Source organism: Phalacrocorax aristotelis, chromosome 4 (assembly GCF_949628215.1).
Source record: "Phalacrocorax aristotelis chromosome 4, bGulAri2.1, whole genome shotgun sequence".
NCBI classification, from domain to species: Eukaryota; Metazoa; Chordata; class Aves; order Suliformes; family Phalacrocoracidae; genus Phalacrocorax; species Phalacrocorax aristotelis.
In genome coordinates, this window is record NC_134279.1 from 36,658,671 (window position 1) to 36,686,437 (window position 27,767).

General features: G+C 39.8%; 1 protein-coding gene across 1 annotated transcript; it reads right to left on the reverse strand.

Annotated features, from left to right (window-relative positions):
• Nucleotides 1–14,484: 14,484 nt before the first annotated feature.
• On the reverse strand, nt 14,485–27,456 carry ASIC5 (acid sensing ion channel subunit family member 5). Its single transcript, XM_075090999.1, has 10 exons — nt 27,230–27,456; nt 25,057–25,288; nt 23,756–23,875; nt 22,619–22,768; nt 21,899–22,046; nt 20,323–20,379; nt 18,006–18,174; nt 15,186–15,277; nt 14,940–15,079; nt 14,485–14,558 (listed from the first exon to the last, which is right to left on the reverse strand). The coding sequence occupies exons 1-10, from the start codon at nt 27,367–27,369 to the stop codon at nt 14,550–14,552; spliced, it is 1,257 nt and encodes a 418-aa protein (XP_074947100.1). The 5' UTR covers nt 27,370–27,456; the 3' UTR covers nt 14,485–14,549.
• Between the last annotated feature and the right edge of the window lie 311 nt (nt 27,457–27,767).

Genomic DNA, 27,767 nt, shown 5'->3' on the forward strand with positions numbered 1-27,767 from the left:
GGCTTGGAGGGGCTGGGTACACTTTTACTGGGTGAAAAACTGGCTGGATGACCAGGCTCAAAGAGTTGTGGTGAATGGAGTTAAATCCAGTTGACAGCTGGTCACAAGTGCTGTTCCCCAGGGCTCAGTGTTGGGGCCAGTCTTGTTTAATGTCTTTATCAATGGTCTGGATGAGGGGATCGAGTGCACCCTCAGTAAGTTTGCAGGTGACACCAAGTTGGGTGGAAGTGTTGAATATGTTTGAGGGTAGGAAGGCTCTGCAGAGGGATCTGGACAGGCTGGATCGATGGGCCAAGGCCAACTTTATTAGGTTTAACAAGGCCAAGTGCCAGGTCCTGTGCTTGGGTCACAACAGCCCCAGGCAATGGTCCAGGCTTGGGGAGGAGTGGCTGGGGGGCTGCCCGGCAGAGAGGGACCTGGGAGTGTTGGTTGACAGCCAGTGTGCCCAGGTGGCCAAGAAGGCCAACAGTGTCCTGGCTTGTATCAGGAATAGCGTGGCCAGCAGGAGTAGGGAAGTGATTGTGCGCCTGTATTTGGCACTGGTGAGGCTGCACCTTGAACTTATAAGAGAGGTTGAGGGAGCTGGGGTTGTTTAGTCTGGAGAAGGGGAGGCTGAGGGGAGACCTGATCGCTCTCTACAACTACCTGAAAGGAGGTTGTAGTGAGGTGGGTGTTGGTCTCTTCTCCCAAGTAACTTGTGATAGGACAAGAGGAAGTGGCTTCAAGCTGCATCAAGGGAGGTTTAGATTGGGTATCAGGAAAAATTTCTGAGGCTGTCCAGGGAAGTGGTGGAGTCACCATCCCTGGGGGTATTTTAAGACGTGTAGATGTGGTGCTTAGGGACATGGCTAGTGGTGGACTTGGCAGTGCTACATTAACAGTTGGACTTGGTGATTTTAAAGGTCTTTTTCAATTTAAATGATTCTATGATTCCATGATTCTATGAACTATGATGCTTCCTTATCTTTGGACCACGTTTTTCCTGGGAGCATGGCACTGCAGCATTAGGAAACATTACTCTCTGACTGAGTGCTGTAGCCTACCAAAAAGAGCCAAAATGAACCCAACACTTTAAAAAAACATGGATTCCTTTTCTCATTATGCCTTCTTCATTTCTGGCCTCAACAGGCTAAAAACTCTCCAATAAGTTGTTCAGAAAGAACCTGCAAAATGAAGAGCTGCTGCAACACGGGAGATCATGCAGTAGCCAACAGATAAATCTGACTGGGTAGCTCCTCACTGGCACAGCTGCCGGTCACCAGTCTTTATGTTCCTTCTTGTCTGATGGAAGAGCCTGTTCTGTGTCAGATGATCTCATGTTTTCTAATTAAAAGCTGCAGGGTGCTAACGTTTTCTTCCCCTGTTGCTACAATAATACCAGGGAAACTATGTAGAATGTTACAACAGTCTTGAAGAAAACAAAAAGGATATCATATTAGACTGTTGTGTCAGGTTTCAAAAGCTCTGCAAGGCTGACAGGATAAAGCTGTAGAAGTTGCTTTGCCTATGATCCTGCCTGAGAGGTACCTGCATGTCCCACCCTAATACCACCTGGGTAAAATACTCTCCATCTGAAAAACAATTTCTATTTGATCTGTAAAATCATAACAAAACAGGATGGAGGAACACACTTTAGAAAAGGAGATCCTACCTTTTCTCAGTTGAAACTTAAAAGGAGGCAGTGAGGTGGGTTACTGAACTTGTGTTAGTCTTGCAAAAGGTATGAGGCTCTTGTTCCTGAGGCCAGGACCTGCAGCTGCTCCAGACCTGTGCTGGCTCTGCTGGATCTGCGCGCAGCCTGGCAGTGGACGCCATCTACTGAAGCACTGCAACATTGTCAGAAACATTTTGATAAGACATTTGCTCAATTACTCCAGGCTTCTGTTTTGTTGTTTGTTAATTTTTAGCGAGAAGAGTAATTTTTCTTGAGCAGCAACTCAAAACTGGTTAAAGTGAAAGTATCACATGCTATAAAATGTTGGGAGAAAGTAACACTAGGGCCTTGCTTTGCCCTGACCCCAACAAAAAAGACATTAACAGTCTCAAACAGGTCATCCAAGGGTGGAACAGGAGCTGCCTGAAGAAGGAATGTGTCTGTTTTGTTTGGGTTTTTAAAGATTGAAGTCTGTAGAAGAAGGTACTGTAAACTGGATAGTTCTACCCTATCATGTTTTAATGTTTATTATCTGTTTATACATGATTAGAAGATAAAGCTTTCCCTGGAAAAGAGGAGCTAATTGAGGGGCTGTGTGTTTGTTGTTGAGTTACTTTATTTTTGTTCAGCCATGACATGAACACAAACATGTTGCACAGTGTTCCTGTCGGACGGAGGTTGTGTCGTTCTGGCTGATTGCCATTGTCTTGGGCTGTCACCTCTACCGAGAGTGGGGACTGCAGTCCTGTTAGCCATGTTACAGGATGTTAGAGTTTGCAACTAATACCCAGGCAAAGCTGTCATTGAGGGCAGCCAGTAAATTCTGGATTAAACAAACACACAGACTGTAGGGGCAATTCACTTCCACAGATAGATCATGGCTGGAGATAATTCATAAGAATGCAGATGCTTTGCAGGAAAGAGGAGGAAGAAAAGGCAAAATTAATCAGAGAACATGTACACAGTGTAGCTCTGGCTGCGAACGCTCAATTACCCTTCTTCCCTCACTCTCCAAATGGCCTAACCTTGATAAACTCTCACTTGGAAGAGGAGAAAGGAGGTGCAGGAGATTGTACCTACCTACCAAGTGTACCACCTCAATACCTCCATGGGGTCGGTGGTGTGCACAAATGGCAGGCTCCATCTCTTCCCTTTTGAACGAAGACAGTGCCTCTGGAGGCATGGATTCGTGAGCAGGTGGTGAGTAAGGCCCATCAGGGAGGTGACCTGATGCTGATGACTGCTTCCGTCCCAGCATTGCGTAGACACCCAGAAGAGGCACCCAGAAGTCTGATCTGCAATCAGGGGTGAGGGTCTGCTGCCAGACAGGGAAGGGGCAAAGTGCTCGCTGTGGCTACAGGACTCTGCATCTCCAGGGTCTTGTCAGCCTCACCTGCTGTCACCATCCTGGCAAAAGGGTACAGAGAAGCAGCTGGCCACCAGCCTGGAGGCTTGCCTTGAGAGCTGGAGGCTTGCTTTTGATTGGAGGTAGCAGACTTTTGCAGGTATTTGTTAGGGAAGAAGCACAAGGTCACCTTGCTTGTCGCTGGCTTTCCCCTGACTAGCAGGCATTTAGCTCTCCGCTGTGCCTGCAGTACTTCTGTTTAAAAGTTGAGGAATTAATCACTGACCAAACAGGCGCCTTTTACTGTGTACCCATTTGTGTACTGTACACTCTTGCATAGAGTAGCAAGAGTTCCACACAGACTGCAAAATCTAAAGTCAGCAGCTGTTGGAAGAACATTCTTTCCTGAGTTACTCCATTTTCCTCCTAAGGAAGACTGTGGAAATAACCGCTGCTTTGCTTTGATCACTGGAAGAAAAGAAAGGTCAATTTTGTTGTACAGGAAAATATTTATTTTTGGAAGCAATTGCTTCCTTCAAGATATAATGATTTGTCAAAGTACAGAATTAGATATATTAATTTCCACTGCTCATTTTGTAAGGCTGAAAAGAGAGGCTATCTGGACAAAAGTGCTGGTTTAATGATCAGATCTCTACCTCTGTGAAAGGCTCAACCTCAGTTTTTACTTGAACCTTATTTCCTGGAGAAATGGTCCCCAAACCATGCTGCATACCTGTCAGGGACACAGTCCATCCTTTTGGTTCATTGGCTTTGTTTTTAGGAAGTGCTGAATTTTCATCTTACACCTGCCTGCCCCTGCCATCCCCAAGAAATCACAAGCCTTTCCCTTCTGACTTCTTTGTTGTGTCTCTGATAGATGCGTCAATACTTTGCATTGCAACAGTTGCCATGTGTTAAAGGATGTAACATAACCTAACATTTTAAATGAAGATAAAATATTCCAGTATCTACAAAAGAAATGGTTAAAATGCCATTGATCTCTGGTAACTTTTTTGGTAAGGATTATGTAACACCACCATTATGTAACAACATTCAAGATAAAGGAGTTGCTAAACTTTTCCCTAGCAGCACACAGTATTCCCATAACTACCTTTACAGGAAACTCTTAGAAGAAAAGTGTCCTAGAAGCAACCAAAACTTGTTACAAAGCAGATGCTATTTTAAGAGAGAATTGTTTGTTTTAATTGTTTAAGACTTACAAGTCAAAGATATTATACTACCACATCTTTCTAAACATTTCATTTCATATTTCACAGATAGTTTATTATAGAAGAATTTTTGAGTCATTTCTGCTTGCATGGCCGATTTTATTGCCCCCACAAACCTGGAGACCTGTGGCAACTGCAGCACTGCTGCAAGACAATGTTATATTAGTGCATTACCATGATGCATTTATCTGGTCTGTTAATGGAATTAGTTGTTTGGAACTCATTAGCACTTCAGGAATGGCTTCTTTTGTGGAGTGCTTACCTATCTGCTAGGAGGTTCCATATCTGCTGACCAACGGTATCACTCCCAATGCAGCATAGTCCATTTTACAAATCTATTTCTGTGCCTTATGTTCATTTTGACCAGAACCCTCTGGTGAATATAAAGAAAAAGTTGTATTAAACCAGGGCCAAAGTCCCTAACTCTGGTGTTTCTGTTCTCATCTACAGTTCTACCATCTTCAAACTACTGCACAATCTTTAGTTATGAGGATGTGGAATAGTGTGGCCAGCAGGAACAGGGAGGTGATCGTGCCCCTCTACTCGGCACTGGTGAGGCTGCACCTTGAGTACTGTGTTCAGTTTTGGGCCCCTCGGTACAGGAAGGACACTGATGTGCTGGAGCATGTCCAGAGAAGGGCAACGAAGCTGGTGAAGGCTCTGGAGGACAAGTCTTATAAGAGAGGTTGAGGGAACTGGGGTTGTTTAGTCTGGAGAAGGGAAGGCTGAGGGGAGACCTTATCTCTCTCTACAACTCCCTGAGGAGGTTGTAGCAAGGCGGGTGTTGGTCTCTTCTCCCAAGTAACTTGTGATAGGACAAGAGGAAATGGCCTCATGCTGCGCCAGGGGAAGTTTAGGTTGGACATTAGGAAAAACTTCTTCACCGAAAGGGCTGTCAAACATTGGAACAGGCTGCCCAGGGAAGTGGTTAAGTCTCCATCCCTGGAGGTATTTAAAAGAAAGGTAGATGTAGTGCTTGAGGATATGGTTTAGTGGTGGACTTGGCAGTGATAGGCTAGCAGTTGGACTCAATGATCCTAGAGGTCTTTTCCAACCTTAACGATTCTATGATTCTATGATAAACTGGATGGACTGTGTTAAAGAGTCTTTGATTCTTTCCATAGTCTGTTTCTTTAACAATCCCCTTCTGTGTATCTCAGAAATGCAGATATGAACCCTGGGTTGCATTTATCAGAATTGTTTTTCTTGCTCACTGTACTTGAAAACATCCATAAGTCATTAGAGTTACTGACTGCAGTAGCTGGGTCAGGCTGGAACGTCTTCTGCTCCCGGACAACAAACACATGCTGGAAAACTCCCTGCCTGTGGAAAAACAAAAAGCAGCTTTCTTCTGGCTTATGTGCAAGTGGGTAAATTCTATGAGTGTGTGGCTATGAGGTATGGTTTTATGCACTCATAGAGCACACAAAATTTTAGTAGCAATCAGGGAATAAAGACCTGAGCAGGAAATTAGGTGTTGAAAGGAACAGCCTCCACCCACCAGCACACAGCTCAGTCAGGGAATAGCTTTAAGCACTGCTGTGGCTTTTTTGTTGATGCCTGTTTCCACCCTACAGGGGCAGGTCGAACAGAGAGATAATCAGGAAGGTGCAGGACAAAGGAGACCTGATGCTTTCTGAGCACAAGGCCTCTTTCAGGCCCCTCATTGTTTGGGCACTTGCATGAGCAGCAGCATGTGGGGTACACCTGCCTTACCCTGTAGCAGAGGGAGTGTGGCTCTGTGGGTGCAGAGGAGCCAGGCAAGGGAGACTGGCATGCAGGGTGCTGGCAGCTCTGGTCCCTGCCAAGGGCCTTCTTCCCATCAGCATCCAAAGAAACAGTACAAAGCAATGTTGCCACTTTTTCACTTTTAACAAGAAAAAGAGGGACAGAAGTTGGGCACTGACTGATTCTGTAAGTATGGCTAAAGGAAGTGTTGTTTGTTTTATGAGTCTGAGAGATATCTGTTGTCTGTTCTGCTGTCTTTCATGCTCCTTAGGGCAAACATTCATCTGTTGATGCATGTGAACTATGTATTCATTTTAATTAACAAGTGCTGTATATGCTTTATTTCATTAATCTGTTGTTAGTGATACATAGCCGAATGCATGCAGTCAGAGTACAGGATATAAATCCATTCCTCCTATAGCTTTCTCAGCAGGACAGCGGTTCTGTCCTGGTGGCTAATTGCTAACAATCTCAAAAACTAACCCTCAGCCTCTTTCAGCTCATTATTTGAAGGTAGAGAGCCTTTGGGTAACCTAGTGTTTATAAATCTGGACAGGGAGACTGACAAAAAAAAGTAGTCAAATTTTATCTTTGATATAACCCTTCAGAATTTGTCTAGCTTTAACCACTATTGCTTAGGAATTTGTTGTTAATTAAATCCATATCGATAAGTGACTGTTGCATATTTTCCTTATAGAGCACCCTAGAGCTGGTCTTGAAATCATGCAAATGTCTGATCAGTTTGTGAACGTGTTTATATTCTTTTCTCTATTGAGGGAACTATGTCAGAATTATGCAGTGGAATTCTGAAATATATTTGTTGACTTTAAACTGTTAAGTGTGATGAAAGCTCCTGTAAAGGTTAATTAATGCAGTCTAACTCCACTGCAAACTCAGTAGCAGCTATGTTTAGAAGGTATATTTCCTGTTTGGTGTTACAACAGACACAGAGGTTGAGAAAGAAGGCAAATGTCTAGTGTTTTCCTTATCACAGGAACTGTTTGGATCCTCAGCCCTTCTGATTTTCTTCAGAGGTATGAACCCTACCTCTCATTGGAAGTGTCACAACAAACATTCTGTTCTTCTGTTGGGAACTACCCCTTTCTCTTCCCCAAAGAGATTATTTCCCCTATTGGATGTATGTTTGGGATTGAACACAGTTACTAACTTGCTTATAATTCTCTTGATTTCCAGACAGAATTTTCTGCCAAATGTTTCTTATTGGCTCATTGTACTGAAAACTTCTCACGGGATACGCAGAAACTGGCAGTGCCAACTAGAGAGAATTCAGTTGTGTATCAGCAGTAAAGAATGAATAGATTGTCTCCAAATTTAGATATAAACCTCTTAATCCAGTATTTGCGAGTGTCCCCAGCAGAGCTTATGTGGGTGAATATTTGCTGGAGCGAACTCAAAGATGTCGTCAAAACGACTGGGTGGCAGGAAGCTGGGCTGTTCAACACAACTTGAAACCGTTGCTGCCCCCTCCTTCTTCACACACCGGGTGCATAACGTGTCGCTCTCTGTGAGGGAGGCTCTGGGACGCTCATGCCCATCGCTATGACAGTGCTGTTTGCTGTTGTCTGCTCACTCTTTAGGCCACTTGTTTTGTGTTAAGACAGCTAGGCTTTCTTTGCAAGCAGTAGCAATGAGGGAACAGGTAATAGCCATTGCCTACCTACCCCACTTTCCTATCTGAGCATTTGAAGTGGCATCCCAAAACATTTTGGCATTTTGAATTCAGTGCTCTGAATTGAGGGATGAAGCAGATGCTTTACAGTTTTCTAAGGCTGAGGGACCTTTGGAACAGGGTCCACATTTTGTGAAGTACTCCACTCAGTGGAGTCCTTGTCCGAACTGGGATACTGGAAAACAAAGAGCAACTAAACTTACTCTTCAGGAAAAAAGAATTCTCTAAAATATGGTGCTGTGTTGCATGATGTGACCTTGTTTCTTTCTTTCCCTCGGGGTTTGTTAGAATTATGTTGGTGTCTTAGTAACAGTTTTGCCTTTTTTTTTTTGCTACTGTTTTTTTTGCTAGATGTTTCAACAGTGACCGTCGTCTTACAATTAGTCTTAAAACAGATTTTGTGATGTTTCTACAGTTAAATAGTTGGGCTTTTTCTCATATCTGTTTTGTTTCATGTGGGGTGTTGTTTGCCCTTTTTATTCATACATTTCTCAGAAGTTAGAACTAAACACCCCCAAATTCCATTTATTCAGACAGCAGGAAAAGATCAAGATGTAATGTAACACTTCCAGATTAGAGGATGCACAATCTGTAAGTGAACTGTAAGTTTACATGGGCATGGTCTGAGGTTGTTTGGCATTTTTAGGGTGGAAAATTTCCACTGAACTCTGGACCAAGTCTGTAACAAACAATATTAGTCCCGCAGACAGTGGCTAGAAACTTTAAGGGCTCATTCAGGATTACAAACGTAGCAGGCCAGGTGACCAACAGGAAAATATTCCAGGGCTCCAGAGCTAGTCCTATTAGCCAGGAGTTGTAGCAGGCTCTCTAGAAACGTTTTCTTTGGCAGCTACTACATGCAAAGACCTGTCAGTTACCCCAGGAAAAGAGGTTATATTAAAATTCTTTACTGATACTCCCAATAACTTTAGCTATGGAAACTGCACTAAGAATTGAGTCACTGTTGTGGGAGACATGTGGGTTGAGTTGAACAACACCAGAAGCAAATTTACTGGCTTTTAATGGACAGTTTTTGCATGCTCTATGGCATGTGTGCAGCCCTGAGAAATCCACATTTTTCACAGCTTGTGTACGAAAGTCTTACTTCTTGTAACTGTTCCTATTTCTTGTCTTCAGTTGATTTGCAGTTTAAATAGAAGCCTTTAAGTATGTGGTAGATACATCAGCAATGGTCAAATATATAATCACCAATCCTGCCTTGAATATCTATTTGCCAAGTCTTAAATAGCTAGAAGTACATAAAAGAACCCAATGCTATGCTTGACACAACCTGTGTTACTCTAGGTGTTCATCACTTTAACTCAAAGCAACTGGCTAGGTTGAAAGTGGCTTTGAAAGTGTCACAAAGTAAGCAGTAAGCAGAAATACTAACAATTGTGATGTGGACTAGAAGCCTTATTTAATCAAGGACCCTGAAGTGTCCTGGAAGTATTACTAAATTTTCTAAGGCTCAGGGTCATTTCTTTGAAAGCAATCTCCACAATCTGCAAGGCAAAACTAGACGTGCACTTAAGCAGGCTTCATGTTGCAAAATGACACACTTTTCTAGAGGTAGAAGGGTTTTAGTATTTCAGTCTGGAAAGAACAGGTACTTGTGTGGATCTCTCTCTCCCTTCTACAGTTTTGCAAAAGCACTCCTGAGCCCAAAAGTGTTTGGCTGGTGGGTTTTGGTTCTTTTTTAATCTCTGTCGTGAGGTAGGAGATGGGTCGGGCACCTCTGTTTGGATGTCAGTTGTGTGTGCAGTGGGAAGGGTCATTTGGAGTTTTTTCTCTTCCAAAGAAGCTTCCCTTCTTCTTGTGGTGTCTTTTGCCTCTAGCAAGGAGGCAGCAGAGGTGATCTGCTTCTGGTGGGAAAGGGACTTGCGGTGCGAGAGGGTTAGCAAGGCCAGGGTGGTCATAAGCAGCATCAACAAGATGTGATGCTAGCCCTGGCTCTACAGCAGTATCCCATTCATACAGAGCTTGTAGTTTATAACCATCATATTTCAACATCACAGAAAGTAATTACTACAATATGAGCTTGGAGATAGTTCCTGTATCCTGAGTTTAGTAAGCACATCAACTGTCAGGCTGAGAATGTTTTAGCTCAGAATGCAGTTACAGTGACTAGCTGTACTGATGTTTATAGCGTAATAAGGGATATACACTTCTAAAACACTGTGTACTTTGACAGGCAGTATGAGTGAGCCATTATGGTTTATCTTGGTCTGTGATTTTTTTAGAATTGTTTGATGATTCTTGAATTTCCAAAATACAGAGCAACTGCAGAGCAGTGCTAGACTCGAAAGGAGCTGCAAGAAACCAAGGGGCTGTATCATGCTGCCATGGGGTACTACTTGAGTGAGGAAGACTGCTTTCCTGAAGTTTTGCCAGAACCAGATTCACACACAGTGCAAACAGCCATATTAGAGCTAGAGGGTAGACACGGCTAACTACCTTCAAACTTAAGTGATTGTACAGGGACATTCCTTTTTTTTCCTGTATAACTTCAGTTTAAAGAATTGGTGAGGATTAAGGAAATTCCTATTTACCTTAACACTTTCTTAAGCAACAGTAGATCAGCGGGCTTGTATAAGCTTCTTAAGAGATACTTTGATCAACTTATTTTCATGCAGTATGGGGATGGCTGAATATTTTTGTTTGTTTATTTACCTCAGAAATGAATCTAAACATTGTGCAGCAAAGACACTGCTACTTAGTTCAGGCTAAGTAACATCAGGTTTGCCAGCAACTTCTTTGAAATATTTCCCCAGCTCATACATCATTAATCAGAGGGAAGTAATCTGCCTTAAGTTATACTGAGTAATTCTATAATAGATGCTGAGAAATCAAATCCATGCACAGGAAGGCTTATGAACTGAAGCCTAAGGTAAGTGGGGCATCTACTGGTGAGACACTGCAATGAATTAATCTGCTGCATAGAAGTCTGATCCCACTCCTTCTCCTGTATGGGCCATTATGTGTTCATTTTGCTTTGCCTACTAAGCAAGTGCCAGGCCTGCTTCCTGAGCAATTTGGCCAAAATCACAATTTCTACTTGAATAAATCCTTAATTTCTGGCACTTCTTTAGAGATGTCTGCCACATATCTTCCAATAGTGGCCTTGTGAAAGATCTTAGAAGAAATAAGGAAATGAGCTGAAGAAATCTGTCAAAAGATGCAATGCAAGTCTTTAACAATCTCCAGCCTTCCCCCACCCCAATCTGTCACGGCAGGTTCTCTGTCTGATAGTTTATAAAGCTGTCTTCCTTGTACCAGGAGCTACTTAGATACTCTGATCCACTGCCCAGGGTGTGAAAATGAATGCAATGCATAAGAGAATGCAACAATGCTCTCCAGACACAAAATCCAGAGCAAACAAACACAGATCATTATCCACACAACCCAACTGCCTTCCTCCATTCTTCAGAAAATGTTGTATGCAACAGCATGATATTATCTACAGTGTTAAATAAATTTTAATGACTTATGCAAAATGCATTTAAAAATATGTCCCATTTTTATTTTATTTGTTGTGCAACACTAACTACTTTGGGCCAGTTGGAGGGTGTCATCTTCAGGCTGATGTGTTTCTAGCTACAAAATTCTGTGTTGCATCTCTTTGTACGCATCAGACAAGGAGTTGGAAGGAGCCCAAGGGGGCTTTCCCAATCATGTCACTAGTTTTGTTGTTAAGATTAACATTTTAGAATCAAACAATTAGCATGAGAAAAGCTTGCTGATATCTGTCCGTGGAGCATGGATGTGCACTTGTGAAAAAGAAAAGCAAACAAATAAGCAGTGAAATAATGCTAAAATGGGAGATGATCTGATCAAACTGTTAAAATACCTTGCTTCTGCTGCACTTATAGATATAGATCTATAAATAGATTTACCTATCCAGTAAGACAAATATTTTCTTAAAACTTTAAAATTCTGTTGCCTTAATAGAATAATAGACATAGATCAAAATACAAAAGCACCCTTACTTCTGCTCTGCTGCACAGCACAGTTGCTATATTTAGCTATGCTGGGGAATCAATTTCCTTATATAATCTCATCACAAGCCATTGCTGAAAAAACCCATCTTAGTCTGTCACTTGACCTTGGGCAAAACACCAGTCTTTGTGCTTTCTTCAGAGCTCCTTCTGCCACATGTGTTAGAAGAATCTGTAACCAAGCAGTGATTTCAGCTGTCCTTGTCCGAAGACAGCGGAGTAAGCAAGAGTCATTTTAATTTTGTTAAACTAAGCAAAGATGCAAGTACCTTCCCTCTGTGAGAACTGGGGAGGTTTTCTGCTGATTCTTTATCATGTTCTGTGCTTTATTGCACTTGAACTTTCAGCAAAGCAGAAACAATATCCGTTTTCTTTTGTTTAGTCCTTACAATACTAATTTTTATTTAACCCTTGTTAGTAGAAGCAAACCAAAAAAACCATCATTGTGATTGATAGCTACAAAACACTTTGATCTCTGAAATACGACACGTGCTAGATTACTATATTTAATCTTTCCCCTGCTTTTCTTTTTATCCAGAAGCCAGATAATACCTGATTCCTACTTCCAAAAATAGAATTTCTTCTGGCTCAAGAATTCCACAGCTACAAACTGTTTGAGGCTGGGAGAAATCTTTAGAGAAATATTGCTGTATGTTTGCTCCGTTCTTTCCATTCTTCCTCTGCTTTGGCCAATGCACACCTCGGACAATGGGGTGAGATAAACCTTTTTGTATGGCTGCTGTTCCAAGTGTGCGTGTGCTTGGTAATAGTGAGGGGGGGAAAGTCCCAGCAGAGATGACCAATAAAAAAAATCTTTAAGTTAACCTTGAGGTCTCTCAAGCCTGCAGTTACTGAGGAGTAAAATCAAGGCATCTTTCGATGAAGCAAAAACATTTCCTGTATTTCCTGAATTGCATATCCTAGGGTTTATGTTGAAGGGAAACTGTTGCTAATGATGGCCATATGGTAGCCTTTTCATTACTTTATATCTAACGTTAAGGACTTGGCTGCTTATTAAGTACAGTTACTACTTCCTTTGTAGAAACTAATTTATTATTAGTTGCTGAATTTGAGCAGGTGGTATGGAAGAATAGTGTGAATTATAGGGCATGGCTATGGCTGCTTGCTCACCTGGAGTTTCAGGCATGGCATTGACGTTACTTAAGAGCACAGAGACATGCTCCTGGGCAGTTTGAGGGTTGCAGAGTCCTGGCGCTTATTGGGGGGGCAGTGGTTCAGAAGGTATAATGTTGTAGCCTTCGTAAACTTTCTAATGTGGGTATGTTTTGATCAGCAAAGTCGACATGGTGCTATTCTTAGGTCTAGACAACTGTCTCTAAGTTTTCAGATAAACAGTTATCTATTACTATCATGTATAGTTAATTGAATAGAAGCCAATGCTTCAAATCAGGATAATCCTTTATCATGTAGTCTTAAAATTAGTCTTGGGTGCATCTTTTACAAGACTCTTTTGCATCTACCTCTCCTAAAGGGTTTCCATCCAGGCTCCAAAAGCACCATAAGCTCTGATAGATAGAATTTGGCAAGAGACTATCATGACTATCAAGGGCAAGCATGGATTTGTTCAGAACTGTATTCAGAGAACTATTGTAGAGAAAAAAAATGTAGTAAAGATACACTGTATAATTTAATTGTATAAAGTGAAATGATCCTATCCTATTAACTCTCACATTTTAAAATGATTATGCTGTTTACTAAGACATACTTAAAAAGAACACAACACCCCCCTCCAGTGCACACCTCTTGTTCTATGAGCTTTAGTGTGCATGGGGCGGGGAGAGTGTCTGTATGCACTACACTATTACACATCTTTGGAAGTTGTATTCAATCACCAAAGTCTTTTCTACAACCATATGGCTCTAAGCCACTACTGTTCCATAGGCCCACACAGGTGTAGGAAAGCACAGAGCTTTTCTGAACACTTCTAAAGGAATAAATGTTCAGGAAGCCTGTTTCAGCACCAAAGCCACAAAATTCTTACTCACTGATTTTTAGTAAGACTTAGATGAAGCCTTTAGTCTTTGCTATCATCTTTCATGACATTAAATGCTGAACTTTGCCTATGTTTGCCCACTTGTCATCCGCTCAGATGCCCTACAGTTCTCTATATTGTACTTGGCAGTCTCATGAGATTTTTTCTTTTTTTTTTTTTTTTTAATGCATTTCAGGCAACAGATAATAGGCTGTAGAAGCACACTCCTAGTTCTGATAGGCAAAGCTACAATATCCTTTATTGGAACATGTAACAGTGGTAACCTATGAGCAAAGACATTGTCGTTGATAAGGAATCTGCTTTTTCAGCATAGAAATTCTCCACCTTTATGTCAGTTAAGAAACTTGTGTGTGTTAATTTGGCATGTGTGTTATTTCTCCTCACTCAGAATACAGAAGATAAAGCTGGGTCAGAAATTCTAAATTGCATCGTATGTCAGTATCACTTGTTATGCTATTTAAAAGAATTGGTAATTCTTTAAAATAAAATTTTGGGTAAAGATTACATTTTTCTTTACATAAGAAAGAGAGACTTTCCAAAGTTCACTCTTTAAAGTAGCACAGTTAAATAGTTCTAGGCAACAAAAGAAGCAGGAAGAATAAGGAGTGCAGGGAAGGGAGCAATGCAAAATATTATTGTTGGTTTTGTATCTTAAAAAGGAAGGGAAGTTGCAGAAATAATTCATTTGTGCTTCTGCAAGCCACTAACATTCTTGTATTCCCTTTTTTTCCTTGTGTGTTGGTTGATTCTGAGAAAGATTGTTCCACTGAGGCATTTCAGGAGCTTTCAATAGAAGAAAGATGCACATCCAGCAGAAGTTAGTAAAAATATACTCGAGCAGTTCTATGATTGTAATCATACTGGCACCACAAAACAATCCAAGCTGGCCACCTACATCGGCTGTAATAGAAGGAAATAAACATATGTCATCCTAAGCATTTGGTTTAGTCTAAGAAGCAAACACAACCCTGCCAGGTTCAAGTGTTAAATAAATTCAATATAGATAATCCATCACTTTAAGAAAACAGAATTAATATTCTTAAGAATGTTTACTGGAGAAGACTAATGTGGTTCTTAAAATTCTAAATAAAGCAAGTACAACACAACACATCCTACTGTGGAGCAGATACTTAAAATATTTCCTACTTCTATGCTTTTTTAACCATTCTCTTGCTTCTCCTTCTCATGTTCTCCCTCTCCCCTCCAAATCCCGTAAACTTCACTATTCTTACAGTCCTGTGTGTGATATAACCATAAACTAGTGCCAAACTTATTTCTTACACTTGGCTGCTGACCGTAGTGCAGATTCTTTAATGGAATGACAGGAGATGGTACCAAAAATGACCATGAGGCAGACATGATTATTACCATTATAATATAAAAGGTATTGCTTTTTGTTTGGAAGTCCTCATAGGCTATGACTTGAGAGGGGAAAGAATAAAAAAACCAGGTGTGTTTGTGTGGTTGATTGGTTTTTTTTAGATTAATTATTAATCAGCAATAAATAAATATTAAACATTCACTTACCAAGCAACTCGGATATAGTCAAGGCCTTTTGCTGCTGTGTTATTTTGTAGCTCAGATCATGATATTTAATGTCAATACGCACAAGGTTCTGCCTAATGACAAATACATACAGTATTATTTGAGACAGTCAGGAGTGCTGTTTTTACCAGCATTTATCAGCACAGACCAAGTTCAGGGAAAGTGACGGTGTCTTTTAAAGAACAATTAGATGAGTGTTACCAGAATGAGTTAGGACACTTATTTTTTCTTCAGTCATCTATTAACAACAGTTATAATGAGTTTGTCAGAGGAGATCTTCAGGCTACGTTGAAAAAGTAACTCTAGATCTGTACTGTGAGAGAGACTCATACTTTTTAGGGTCACAGAGATAAGCTTGAGTGGAAGGGTCAAGCATCCTGACCTACAGCGGGTGCAGTGCTTGGGAGTGCAGCCTACCACTCCTGATTATGTGCAACTGTATATTTAATTGTGCTTATTTCAATAAGCATGTTTGTGCAGAAGAGCCTTTGTCCTATACTGGGATGTTTAGTTCTGTCCTCTGCTAATAGCCTCACTTACCTAATTATACTCTTGCCCACTGCAAAAGCAGAAGAGTAGGTAAATCTCAGTTGGAATGATTCAGTGTGAGCAAACAGCTCATCTTTATGATATCATGTCTACAGAAGGATTCTGCCTAAGTCCTAAATAGAGTATAAACATAACAGCTGTGGAATAAAACAGACACAAAAACTCATTGCACACATAATGTTGTGACCTTTAAGAATAAAATTAGCAATCATTCTTCAGAAGAGTGAACTGCTACAGATTTTCAGGTTGACAGTGATAATGAGCTCATTAAAAATATTCATGAACATAAAGCATTTGCTATGTAAAATAACCACTTCTATCTCTTTAGGTGATAATTCTAAAACTCGGGTAGAGCTGAGTAATAAAAATAATCTTATTCTTATAGCTTCTATTAATAAGACTTCATACCATTGTCATGGAGTTGCTAGCAGAACTATCCAATAAATATTTAACTTTTCCCTTCTAACATCTTCAGAAATCAATAGGTCTCTGCGCTTTATAGTTCAGAATATGTACTTGTTGATATGTGGCCAGGATTCCTATTGGTTAAGGCTTGGTAACAGAGGAATGTTCTGTATTTTCACTTGCTTAATTGAATAATTACTGGGTTGCGCATGATATTTACAGACAATAAAATAATCAACAAAGATAAAATGTCCTCAAACGATTAATATCTTTTACATGTAACAACAGATTTTATTTTCATAATCTTCACTGGGGACAGAATTTTTAATAGGGCCTGTAGCCACAGGACAAGGGCTGATGGTTTTAAACTAAAAAAGGGTAGATTCAGACTAGATTTAAGGAAGAAATGTTTTACAATGAGGGTGGTGAGGCACTGGAGCAGGTTGCCCAGAGAGGTGGCAGATACCCCATCCCTGGAAACATTCAAGGCCAGGTCGGACAGGGCTCTGAGCAACCTGATCTAGTTGGGGATGTCCCTGCTCACTGCAGGGGGGTTGGACTAGGTGACCTCTAAAGGTCCCTTTCAACCCAAACCTTTCTGTGATTCATATAGTTCCTATTCACGTATAAACGTATGCAAGCATTTACAGACTGACAGCTTCAAGAGTGAGAAAACTGAAATCACTGAAACAATTAAATACTCTTAGATATTTTGTTAGCCAAATTTTCTACAGTTCTTTATAAACACATTTGGATGTTGTGGAAACTATGAGTTCATGTAGCACCTGTCAATACTTTTTCTTGTACTGCTGACATCTTCGTCTGGGAGCAAGAGGTAATTTAGCTTATAAAACTGTATTAAATGCTCTTTGACAACTAGATTGCATCTTCCTGGCAAAAAAAAAATCTGGAAACCATTCTATTTTTGGATATTTAATGCTTGCATTTGCAAGGAAATCTGGCATCGATTTATTATATTGTAACAGTGAGGCACATATGCACTATTCAGGCGTGAGCATATATGATATCTCTCCTATGAATTTAAAAGTATCCAGATTATGTCAGCTCAGTGCTACTACTGAGTGACATAGGTCTGAGCATAACATAAGTTCTAACACCATTTCCTGAATAAAAGGTGTAGTCAATGCTGTTGAGACATGTTTTCACGCTAGAAGTTCTCTTCTTTCGGATATAGACCCATTTTCTTTTGCTGTACGTGTAATGGCCTGCTATTTCACTCTTCTGCTACCTCATAAGAATCAATATCGTACCAAATATTTTCTAAATAACTTTTATATTATAAACATTATTAGTGAATTCTACTAACAATAGAAAATATTATTACATTTGTGATATTATTGCTACAATGAAACCTAGCTCTTAAGTGGTTATGAAGCTTTGTTTGGGAAGGGTTGAGAGAAAGGAGAACAACTTTATATAGCATCTAGGTTGTTCGTTGCCTTCAGCTGTGGAAGGGTGAAGGTTTGCCTTCTCTATTGGATGGATTGCTCATGTGGATAGGTTTGATAACCCTGCCCATTCTTTATTTTTAAATGCAAAAGTGATCAAAAATCTTTGTTATGAGAGATCAGTGACACAGAGGTAATTGAGAACATTCCTTTTTAATTGCAGTATCTATTTTATGTTATCCACAAGTCTATATTTCATGTATATAGAAATATGCATAAATCTTAACCAATTTTGTTTAAGAGAATATTTTATCTCACAGACATTATTAATACCACACAAAAGAATATAATTTTAAAAGTCATATATACATCATACGCTCTATTAGCACACTTAAAAGTAATTGATAAAGATATTAGACAAGGTGTTAAGCAAGATTACCTGATGTATTCTGGGCTTTTCTTCAGTTTTGCAGAAAAATATTTTATGGCTTTTTCTCCTCCAAAGCTTGAATAGGTGACAGTGGTAGGATAATCCGTTTCTTCACATGGGGCAGGGCAAGTGGAATTGTGGGTTCCTATTGTACATAATCCTTTTATCTCTATATCATCTGAAATTTCATGAGAAATAATTTGCATAATATTTCTTAAAAAGCAGGGTTTAAAAACTTTTTTTAAAACCTACAAAATTACTTTTTACTGACTTTGATAAATGCACAGGTTAGTTATCCTGGGAAAATTGGATACTTCTCCGTTTTGAAGGAACAAATAAGTATTTGTAACTGGCATTTGGGAAACTGGTGCACAGTAATAAGGGTTGAGATTTTTTTGGTCACTTTTTCCAAAGAAATTCAGCACCTGTAAGTCTTTCTGCCTTCATTAGGGCTTTATATGCTTATTATTTCTCATTCACAGTTAAACAGCCAGACAACAGAAGACTTTCCATGTTCTGTGCTAGCTCTCTGTTTACATACTTAAGTATATAATCCTTGGTCTTGATGCCTTGATGTCTGCCTCGCTCATTTCAGTGCACAGAAACCGCTTCCAGAGCAATGCCTGTTGTAGTTTACTATCATCTGATAACTACAGAAAAATCTTGGTGAGCTAAGTTCACTTTACCTTAACTCCTGCCTGCCATTTGATGATTGGGTTTAAGACAGCTAAGAGGGCCTAGGGACAGCTTTGTTTCTTCAAATACCAAAGAGAAGTCACAATATTCTGCAGGTCTGACCACTCATGAAAGTGGGGACCCATTCCTCTGATGAGGTTCTAACAGAAAGAAATCATTACAGAAATCTGGGAAAGCTGGAGAAAGTTAATGTAGAAGAAAAACGGTAAGGCATAAATATTTCCTAAAGTATAAACCATCACCCAAAGCCATCTGGTATTCTGAGATACCATAACCTCCTGCTTGTGATGCTCTATTTGTCCTGGTGTGGTGGTGGCCGTTGTGTCTGTTCCCACTGCGTGTGAGCTTCTCGCTTTTGCAACCCACAGGGGAGGATGTATCTCAGCCTGTTAGCTGATGGTTTGAGGTACTCTCCAGGGATGCTGGGGTTGTGGATTTCTTTCTGGACAGCCAGCCTTCAGAGTCCCTAAAATAAATGCTCTCACCAATGGTAGGTCCCGCAGATGCTGTATCAGTGTGCTGTCATTTGAGATTTTGTTATCAGGTGTCTAACCTCTCCTGCACTGTAAAAGGAGACTTAGCACGTAACTGGGGGTCCTGGGGACCGGAGACCTACAAGCCAGGTTTGCCATGTACAGTACTGTGATGCCCGTTCTTTCTGGGGTCCAGCTCTGAATCCTACCTGTCCTTGATAAGACTTAGGGCTCACTTTTGTTTATTGCTCAGTGTTTTCTTTGAAACTTGATCACAGAATATCCATTAAGTAAAATAATAGATGTATTTCCACCATGACAGGCTACCAAAGGTCACGATTATGTAAGAATGTGGACTTAGCAGAATCTACTTCAAAAGAGCCACAGGAAAAAGAAATAGTGATGGTTCACAGTAGTAGATCCTGCCTGAGTGCTGTGCACACCTAATCAAAACAGAAATAAAGCCTCACACAGGCCCCCCCAGACTTGTTAATTTACTTCGTATCTTAATCATCCATTCCTTTGGGAAGGGAGAGTCATGTTACAGAGCAAAATCCAAAACAATTAAAAAGGAGGCTTTCTAAAGTGTGTGATAAGTTATTTCTCAGATTACCATTTACAGTATGTTCCAAAAAGTCTGTTGTAGTTATTTATAAATTTCATATCTACCGTGTGCAGATTATTTGCTTATGGAAATAAATTCATTTGGAGCACTTTGAAAATACGTAATTCATTTTACTTTTGAAAAGAAAAGCCTTAAAGTCCAGTGATTTTTTTTAAATTCTATTTTCTATTACTTAGCAAACCTCTTATTACTGTGCTGTTCACTTTTCTGTCACAAACAAACAAACAAAAAGAATACAACATTGGAGCTAGAAGCATGATACCATGAAGATGCAAAATACAAGCTAGAGGCTTGGTAACTGGGAATAGATTAGTTGAACATTCTTCCATTTTAAGCCATTTCTGATTACTAAAATGAATTCCTATGGTTTTTTAATTGGCATCTATGTAATGCTCTGTCTGGTCTCTGTTTTCAGAACATTAAATGAACCGGGATGTACTTTGTTTCAGTATTCCTTGCAGTACTTTGTTTTAATTGACAGCTGTTGTCTACTGTTTGGAATTGGCTTAGAAAATATGAAGTTATTACTTACAGATTGCTGGATAAACACAATTGTAAAACTTCAGCAAATCACATTCTGTTCCATTTCCTTCAAAATAAACAACAAACTTTAGGAACTTCAATTAACAATCTAACCCTTAGCTGTATTTCTACTAAACTGAAATGTATTGTCATCAAAGTCCGCTCACCACTTCATGTTTATCATTTTACAACTGAGAAATCGATTCAGTTGGGCACAGTGCGGTTACCAACACCACAAGGGGTACATAGTGAAGAGACACAACAGACCAAGCCAGGAGGCTTGTGTTTGGAGCAAACGTTGTTAGTACATGTGCCAGCCAGAATTGCCTTTAAGCTTGTGGATCACTTTTTGCGTTAGCTTGCTAAAGCCAGGAATTTCTGGGTTTTTGCTAGTGATGAAAATCAAAGTACTGTAGATGATTACACCCCATGTGTTTCAGAAGAAGTTTTGAACTTCATGCAAGAGTTGTTTGGAGACATAAGGGGCAAGATAGCACCCTGAGCTAACAGCAAAATTGTTGGATTTCAGATGGTCTCAGATTCACCCCATTTTTTCCCCTTTGCATGGAAATGTTACTTAGCAGTTTGGCACACAGTTAAAGAAGGCATTGCCCTCCTTTATCTGACTCTCACTGTAAGAAGCTCTCACTCTGGTTATGGGAGATCTATACTTAATTTCCTTCTCAAACTCCTTTCCACGTGAGTTTCCAGGAGATTGCCAACTTCCTTTCCAAGGGGTTTTCGGACAAACAGGCTAGAGGTTAATTATTAAGGGTGTCCCTTAGTGAAAACATTCTGCCTTGCTTGGGAATATTTAAAAATAGATTGAGTCAGAAAGTGCAGGCATGGCAGTGGCTTTCTTGCCCACTAATTGTGAAAAAAGAGCTGTGAGAGCAGATTTTTGCGTTCCAGCTCTTGCTTCAGAGAGAAGTGACTATTATCATTACTTTCAATGGTGAAAAGGTGGGAGGGAGCAGACTGGTCAGGGCGCAATGTTATTGCTTTACATTTCTAGAGGGATTAAGATGCCTGGATTCTTGAGGGGAGTATTACAGCATACACCTATACTCCGCATTTTGGGCTGATTAGATGGCTCCACGCAGACATTTGGCTTTTGCAGAGCCCTCTTCTGGTCCCAGGCTCTTTCCATGGTTTATGTGGGGGACCTCGGTTTCTGTCTTCAGGCAATCAGTTCTGCTGTGGCTGCTAAATGCCTGCGAAGTAAGTATTCTGTGGTACATCTGAAAACCTATGACTTCTTATGGATTTAGTTCCAGCTCTTTAGGAAGACAGGTTGAAGACTACAGACTTGTCTCACAGCTATGAGGCATAATATTTTCTTTAAAGGTTTTTGGTCTGTATCCTAAGAATAGACAATAACCCAGACACTAGGTCTAGAGCTGACCAAAATATCTTGCTTGTTTTTGCTGAATTAAAAAAAAAAGAGACAAATTAATATAATTTTAATTAATCCCAGCTGTAGATATCCCTCAAGCATGTGCCCCATCTCCTTTGCTGTTCAATAGCAGGTGATGTCTCCTAACAAGATGATCAGTGTATGGTATGATGATATTCCTGAGAAATACCTGGAAGAATGAATGGTAAACAGCCACACCAGTCCTGTATGTACCGGGCTTTGCATTCCTGCAAACATCCATTAGTACTATATATCTTGTGGTACTGAAGCTTTATATCAGGCTTGCACTCTCCCCATGGGTATTCTTGGATAATTGACTGTAGGGTAATAATAACAGAAGATATAACTTTTTTGTCTCTGTTTCAAATTTAGGTATTATTTTCTCACATTTTAAAGTCCTGAAGGAAGCCTGTTGGAGACATAAGCAGTAACACTGTGATTTAATTGGAGGCAGTTACAGTTCGTGCTTATGGGATTGTAAAATCTTCTCCTCTCTCTCACAGCAAAAGTAGGACCTAATCGACAGTCTAGTGCAGAAGGGTAGTCCTCTCCATTTGGATTCCACAAGGAATACAAGACAACCTTAATGGTAACAGAATGTGTTGGTGGGGAAGTACCGTGGTGTCCTTGTATCATTATATGTCACCAAGGCTGTAAGACGTTAGGAAAGAAAGGCTGACTTTAATAGATACAAAGACCAATGACATGCCCCCCACCCTGCCCCAGAAGAGCAGTAATTTTGTTTGTGTCTGGAGGAAATGTTATTTTAGGAGTCACATTGGCACGGTAAATATTTTAACTTTGAAAATGTCTAATTCATTGTCACACTTCAGAAGAGAATTAGAGAGAGTAAAGATCAATATTTTCACTTGATGGACAAAGTCCTTACCTTCAGCTGGCGGATTGAGACCTGTGCATGCATGCCGACCGATGTTAATAAACCTAAACCATCAAAGCGTGGAAGCTCTTCAGGGGAATGAATAACAAAAGTTATGCCAGCATCAGTATAACCAAGAGCAGGTCCATCAGTGAATTGTTCCTGATACAAAAATAATTATTTAAAGTAGTTTTGGCTTTGCTTACCTTCTGAAGCTTTAGCTATATTTAAAATGGTACTAAGCAATTTTCTTTGGCCTTGTAGCTCTAGTCACATTTTTGGCAATTTACAGAAAAGTATAACTGACTTGAATTTCCTTTGTTGATTACCTCTGTGGGGTTCCTTCCAGTTACTATAAGCTTTCGGGGGTTTCATTCCTTCTGTCATCTCCCAGTTTCGAAAGCAAGGAGACATAGATGAATATTTACTTATAATTTGGATATTTGTTCCTTCTACTCCCAACAACCCATCACATTTCAGCAAACTTTCTGTTACCCTCTCCAGAACCTTCACTCCTGTCTCATAATTCCTAAAGAATAAAAGTGAATGTCTAAGTCATTTACCACTCTAGATTTTAGTTTTCCTCCCTGACCTCACAAGGTGATATTCCCAGAGTTTTCTAGTTTTTCTGTTGGTCAAAGGTAATCCTAATAAGGTTATAAAGTATTTACAGTGCAAAGACCAGATCTTAGCTGACATTGAGCACAGCTGCTGCTGCTGCTGCAACTAAAATTTCAGCACTGCATAGAAATTGGCACCGTATGACCTTCCCTACTGGGCCTTTTATGAAAATGAAATTATGTTATCCGGAAGTGCTTGTATAAAACCAAATTACTGCTCTGATGCTGTTTTTCAGCTGTGGATGAACTGTGTATATATACATATTTACACTCATTGCAACTTTCAGAACCATTTAGCTGGGGACAGAGTCAATAATAATTCTGACTTTTAAAATCTGTATTAGAACTTTCCTTTAAAATGCCCTCTCAATCAGAAATAGTCTTGGTACAGAATTTTGTGCATGAAATTCTAAAGATCTTTGTAAAGCCAACCAAGCAAAAAGTAAAAACAAAACCCAAAACAAAACACCTCTACTCATCTGTAAGTTATTATGTGCTCTGTTGTTTATAATCATTAGGATAGCTGTACCTGTTGGACATCAAAAAGCAAATGTAAGCCTCTTCCAGACAAACTCACTCTTCTTGCTGGAAGATCATTGCGATTAAAAGTAAAGCAGTTCCCGTATTCAGTGAAAACGTGTTCAAAATCCTTCAATAAAGGAAAATAGGGAAGAGTAAAATGAAAGCAAGATTGCTTACAGTTTCCTTGGTGAATTACAGTGCAAGAGATGGGCTATTGGGGTTGGTTGGGTTGGTTTTACTTTTTCCCCCACCCCCCAAAGGCAGTGCTAAACATTACAATCAGAAAAGTGGTAATTGATGGAAATATTCAAAAGGATTTTATCTCTTTCTATAAAAAACAGAGTTTAAAGGAGAAATTTCACATTGTTTATTATTTCATTCAATTATTTCATATTGTTTATTAATACCTATGAGCTGCTCAGAATCATTTAATGAGGTCCTGTTGTTTTTCTATACCTTTTACATTACATAGAAATTACATATTCAAAAACAACTTGTTTAATTTTTCCAGCAGATGTTTAGTGAAGACTGTTTCAAAGCTAAATGTCATGTTACATATGAAAGTAAAATATTTGCATTTTTCCCAAAGCCATCTCATCATTTAATATGACTGCTTCTCATTACTTTAGTTTTAGTTATTAGCACTAGTGTCTTTCAGGTAAGAGAATTCTCCAATGCCTAAATTTGGAAGTCACAGCATATCTAAAGGTTAGATTAATCTGAAAGAATATAGGCCTGACTTTTTTCTGTTCATGTTTTCTATTTAAGTTGGGAATTGCCCTATGGAAGCACTGACACAAAAATGGGACGATCACATTCTTTGTCTGTTGTCCAAAATTGCGAAAGATAGGTTATTTTCACCTCACTATTTAAAATTCCTGTGAGGTCTGCATATAGTTACCCTGACTGTCTATATTCTTGACCTCAAGAACAAAACTACGCATGTCATGCAAAAAACTCTGCTCAAACTGACCTTTGTTATAGGCCATTTATGGAAAAGGTTGTTAGATACAGCCTGGAGGAATGACATCTGTCAAAGGCTGCTATCCGTGCAGAAGTAGCACTAGGCAGAGAGCAATTTAGACTAAAATTCCATTTTACAGCTCAGGGAGTTCAGCAGGCTGTGTCTGCCGTCAGTGGGAAAATCAGGGTCCCCAGGGTGATTTAGAGTAGGACTTTTTGTTTTCCCATTGCCTGGCTGTAAAGGGAAAACGGGGAGTAGCTGGTGAAGCTAGATGTCTCAAATTGAGTGGTAAGAATACATCCCCTTCCCCTCCATTCTACTGTTAGTAAAATAAACATATTTACCTGTGGGTAACATGGCTTTCCAAAAAACTCACATTCTAGCAATGTGCTGCTGTTCAGATAAAACCCATTTTTCCTTGTAAACTCTTTGATGCTGAAGTTCTGGTTCCCAAGAAGGAAATCATTTAGCTCTTGAGCATATTTATCTTCCATAGCAAATTTGTGGAGAACTCCAGACACAATATTCCAAATTAAAAAAATTATTTTGAGGTTGCTTACTGCATGAGCTTGAAACCTGTCAGTGGGAAGGAGAAAAAATTGCTTGGAGTCTGCAGAGCTATAGGACTGATGTCAAGGCTGCTCTTGCCAAATCTGTGACACGAGTTGTTGTCTGCTCGCAAACTATAAGCGATGCTTGCCCACCACATTGCGCTTTGATCTCTACAACAGGAATAAATAATATAGTCTACATTTCTAGGAGGATATTTTCCATATCTGAAAACAGAAAATGGACACCTTCCCATGGCCATTCTGGTCAGTCATACTGGAAACATTTCTGTTGTGTGAGCTGGTTTATTAAAAAAATGAAAACCAAACAAACCCAAGTAGACTAGCCATCTGCATAAGCCAACAACCAGATTTGTAGAACTCATGACAAGCTGAGCAACTGCATTTACATGTGGGAAACTAGCTGGGAGGAGCTGTTGCTTTCCAAACAGTTGTCTTCCATCATTTAGAAAATTGATTTCTAAGTGCCTTTGCAATAATCTCATATACCTGCTTTACTAAGGCGCTACATCCCCGTGTAGAGACAGTCTACCTTCCCGTGAGCTCTGTGGCTGCTAACACAGTGGTATAAACCGAGGGTGATCCTTACTTCTAGAATCCACTAGAAAAATCTCAAAAACATGATGAGGCATTGGAGGTGCTTTCCTGTTGTACAGCATTGAAGTCCTTTATTGAAGTAAAGTAAGGGTTTACAGAACAGTTATAAGTTTGTGAAAAGAATATCCACAAATGAAACTACAATACCGTGTTCTTAGAATTGCTGTTTTATGTAATCGTAGTTTTAAAAACTTCTCAATGTATTTGTATCATAGATCTTAATGCCACAACTTAAGGAAGATTGGAAGGAACAACTCTTCACAACTGAATTTGAGTCAATAAAATAAAGACAAAAGGTAGTTCTGTGCCTCTTTGTCTTGCCAACAAAAAAGCTGGTTACTAAAAACAGGAGGGAAGGATAAGTACAGCATGATCAACAGATGGATGTGGCAGCAAACTGTCGCTTAGGCGGACAACTGCCGTGCTCAGTAGCTGACTATTTACTTACAATGTGCTGCTGCTATAGTTATAAGAAGTGAGGCATTTTTATAATAGCCCACTGTAATCAAGAGGGACTTCTATCCACAGCGCATGTTGTGCAGTATAACCCAGGACGGCTTTATGCAGGGCAATGGGAAGGAGGCACAGTGAGGCAGAACGGCTCCAGATATTTGAGACTTGGTCTTCTGGCTGATTCTGCCAGCAGAAGGTAGAAGATATGAAAACTTACAGTTCTTGAGGAAACAGTATGGGTCAACTTTCTGTATTTCTAAAACTGCTCCTAAATCACATATTTGCTCTAAAAATCAGGCCATAAGTTTATTATATTCTTTTCAAATTGGCTGCATCTGAATCTTGGCCATTGTCTTCAGATGTGGAAATCTGTAGTGAAGTTCCTGCTTAGATACATGACTTCCAAGCAAACAAAATGCTTCCCTCCTGCAAATCCCACTGACATCAGCTGGAACTGGCTGAGCACCTCTGAAAAAAATAAAATCTACTTTGCATAAGATTTCTACATTTATGTGAGGTTTGTATTGTGCAAATCTTACTTGTGTTTTCAGCTTGGGTGTGACTGATGACTCTCCCTCAGTTACACCGTAGAAGCAACACTCATACATAGAACACCACCACAGAGAGGTTTTTCTATTGCAACTTATGTTTTGAAACTTAAAAACCTGTAGTGCAACTGTTCATCCGAAGGAGGGGGAAGATTAAAGAAGCAACCTCCCTTCCTTGATTCTTGTATTTTCCTCTTCATTTAAAGCTCACATGGTGGTATGGAAGACAAGTCCCTCAGACCCATATTTTCCTTGATCTGTGTGATTTGTTCAAATGAGTTGTGGAACCTGACTGCTTTTAGATAAAAAGGTGTTGCCCCTCAAGAGTGAACAACAAACATAACTTTTACCTGTTCAAGTTGCAAAAAGTCACAGCAGGGAATTTGACGTTTTCCACATACTGAACTACCACTGTAGTTGTGGTTGGCCAGCTGAAGTAGTAGATGAAGCGACTGCAGATTTGCCACATAACGATAGCAAGACAGCCCATGACTACTAACAGCCACAGCACTTTGCGAGTCTTGCTCTGTGTTTGAACAATATTATGCACTCCATGAAATGAAGTAGATGAGGCAAACTCCTGATGATACTTCCTTCTGTCTTCCAAATGTGGCAGCAGTTTCTTTATTAAGTACAATCGTATCTTTTCCAATATTCCTTAACGTGGAACAAAGTTAAAACACATTTTTAAAATTAGCATTTAAATGGCACTTAAGAAAGAAAACCACATAATTTTGGTATTGGGAAGCTTTTGTAAAATTCCTCTTTAATTGTAAATTCTTTCTTTAGGTAGGAAAATTGCTTCTGAGAACGGAGGAGTTGTGTGCTAAGAGACGAGCTCAGTGCTGCCTGAGAACAGACTTTATCTTGCAATATTTTAAGCACAAA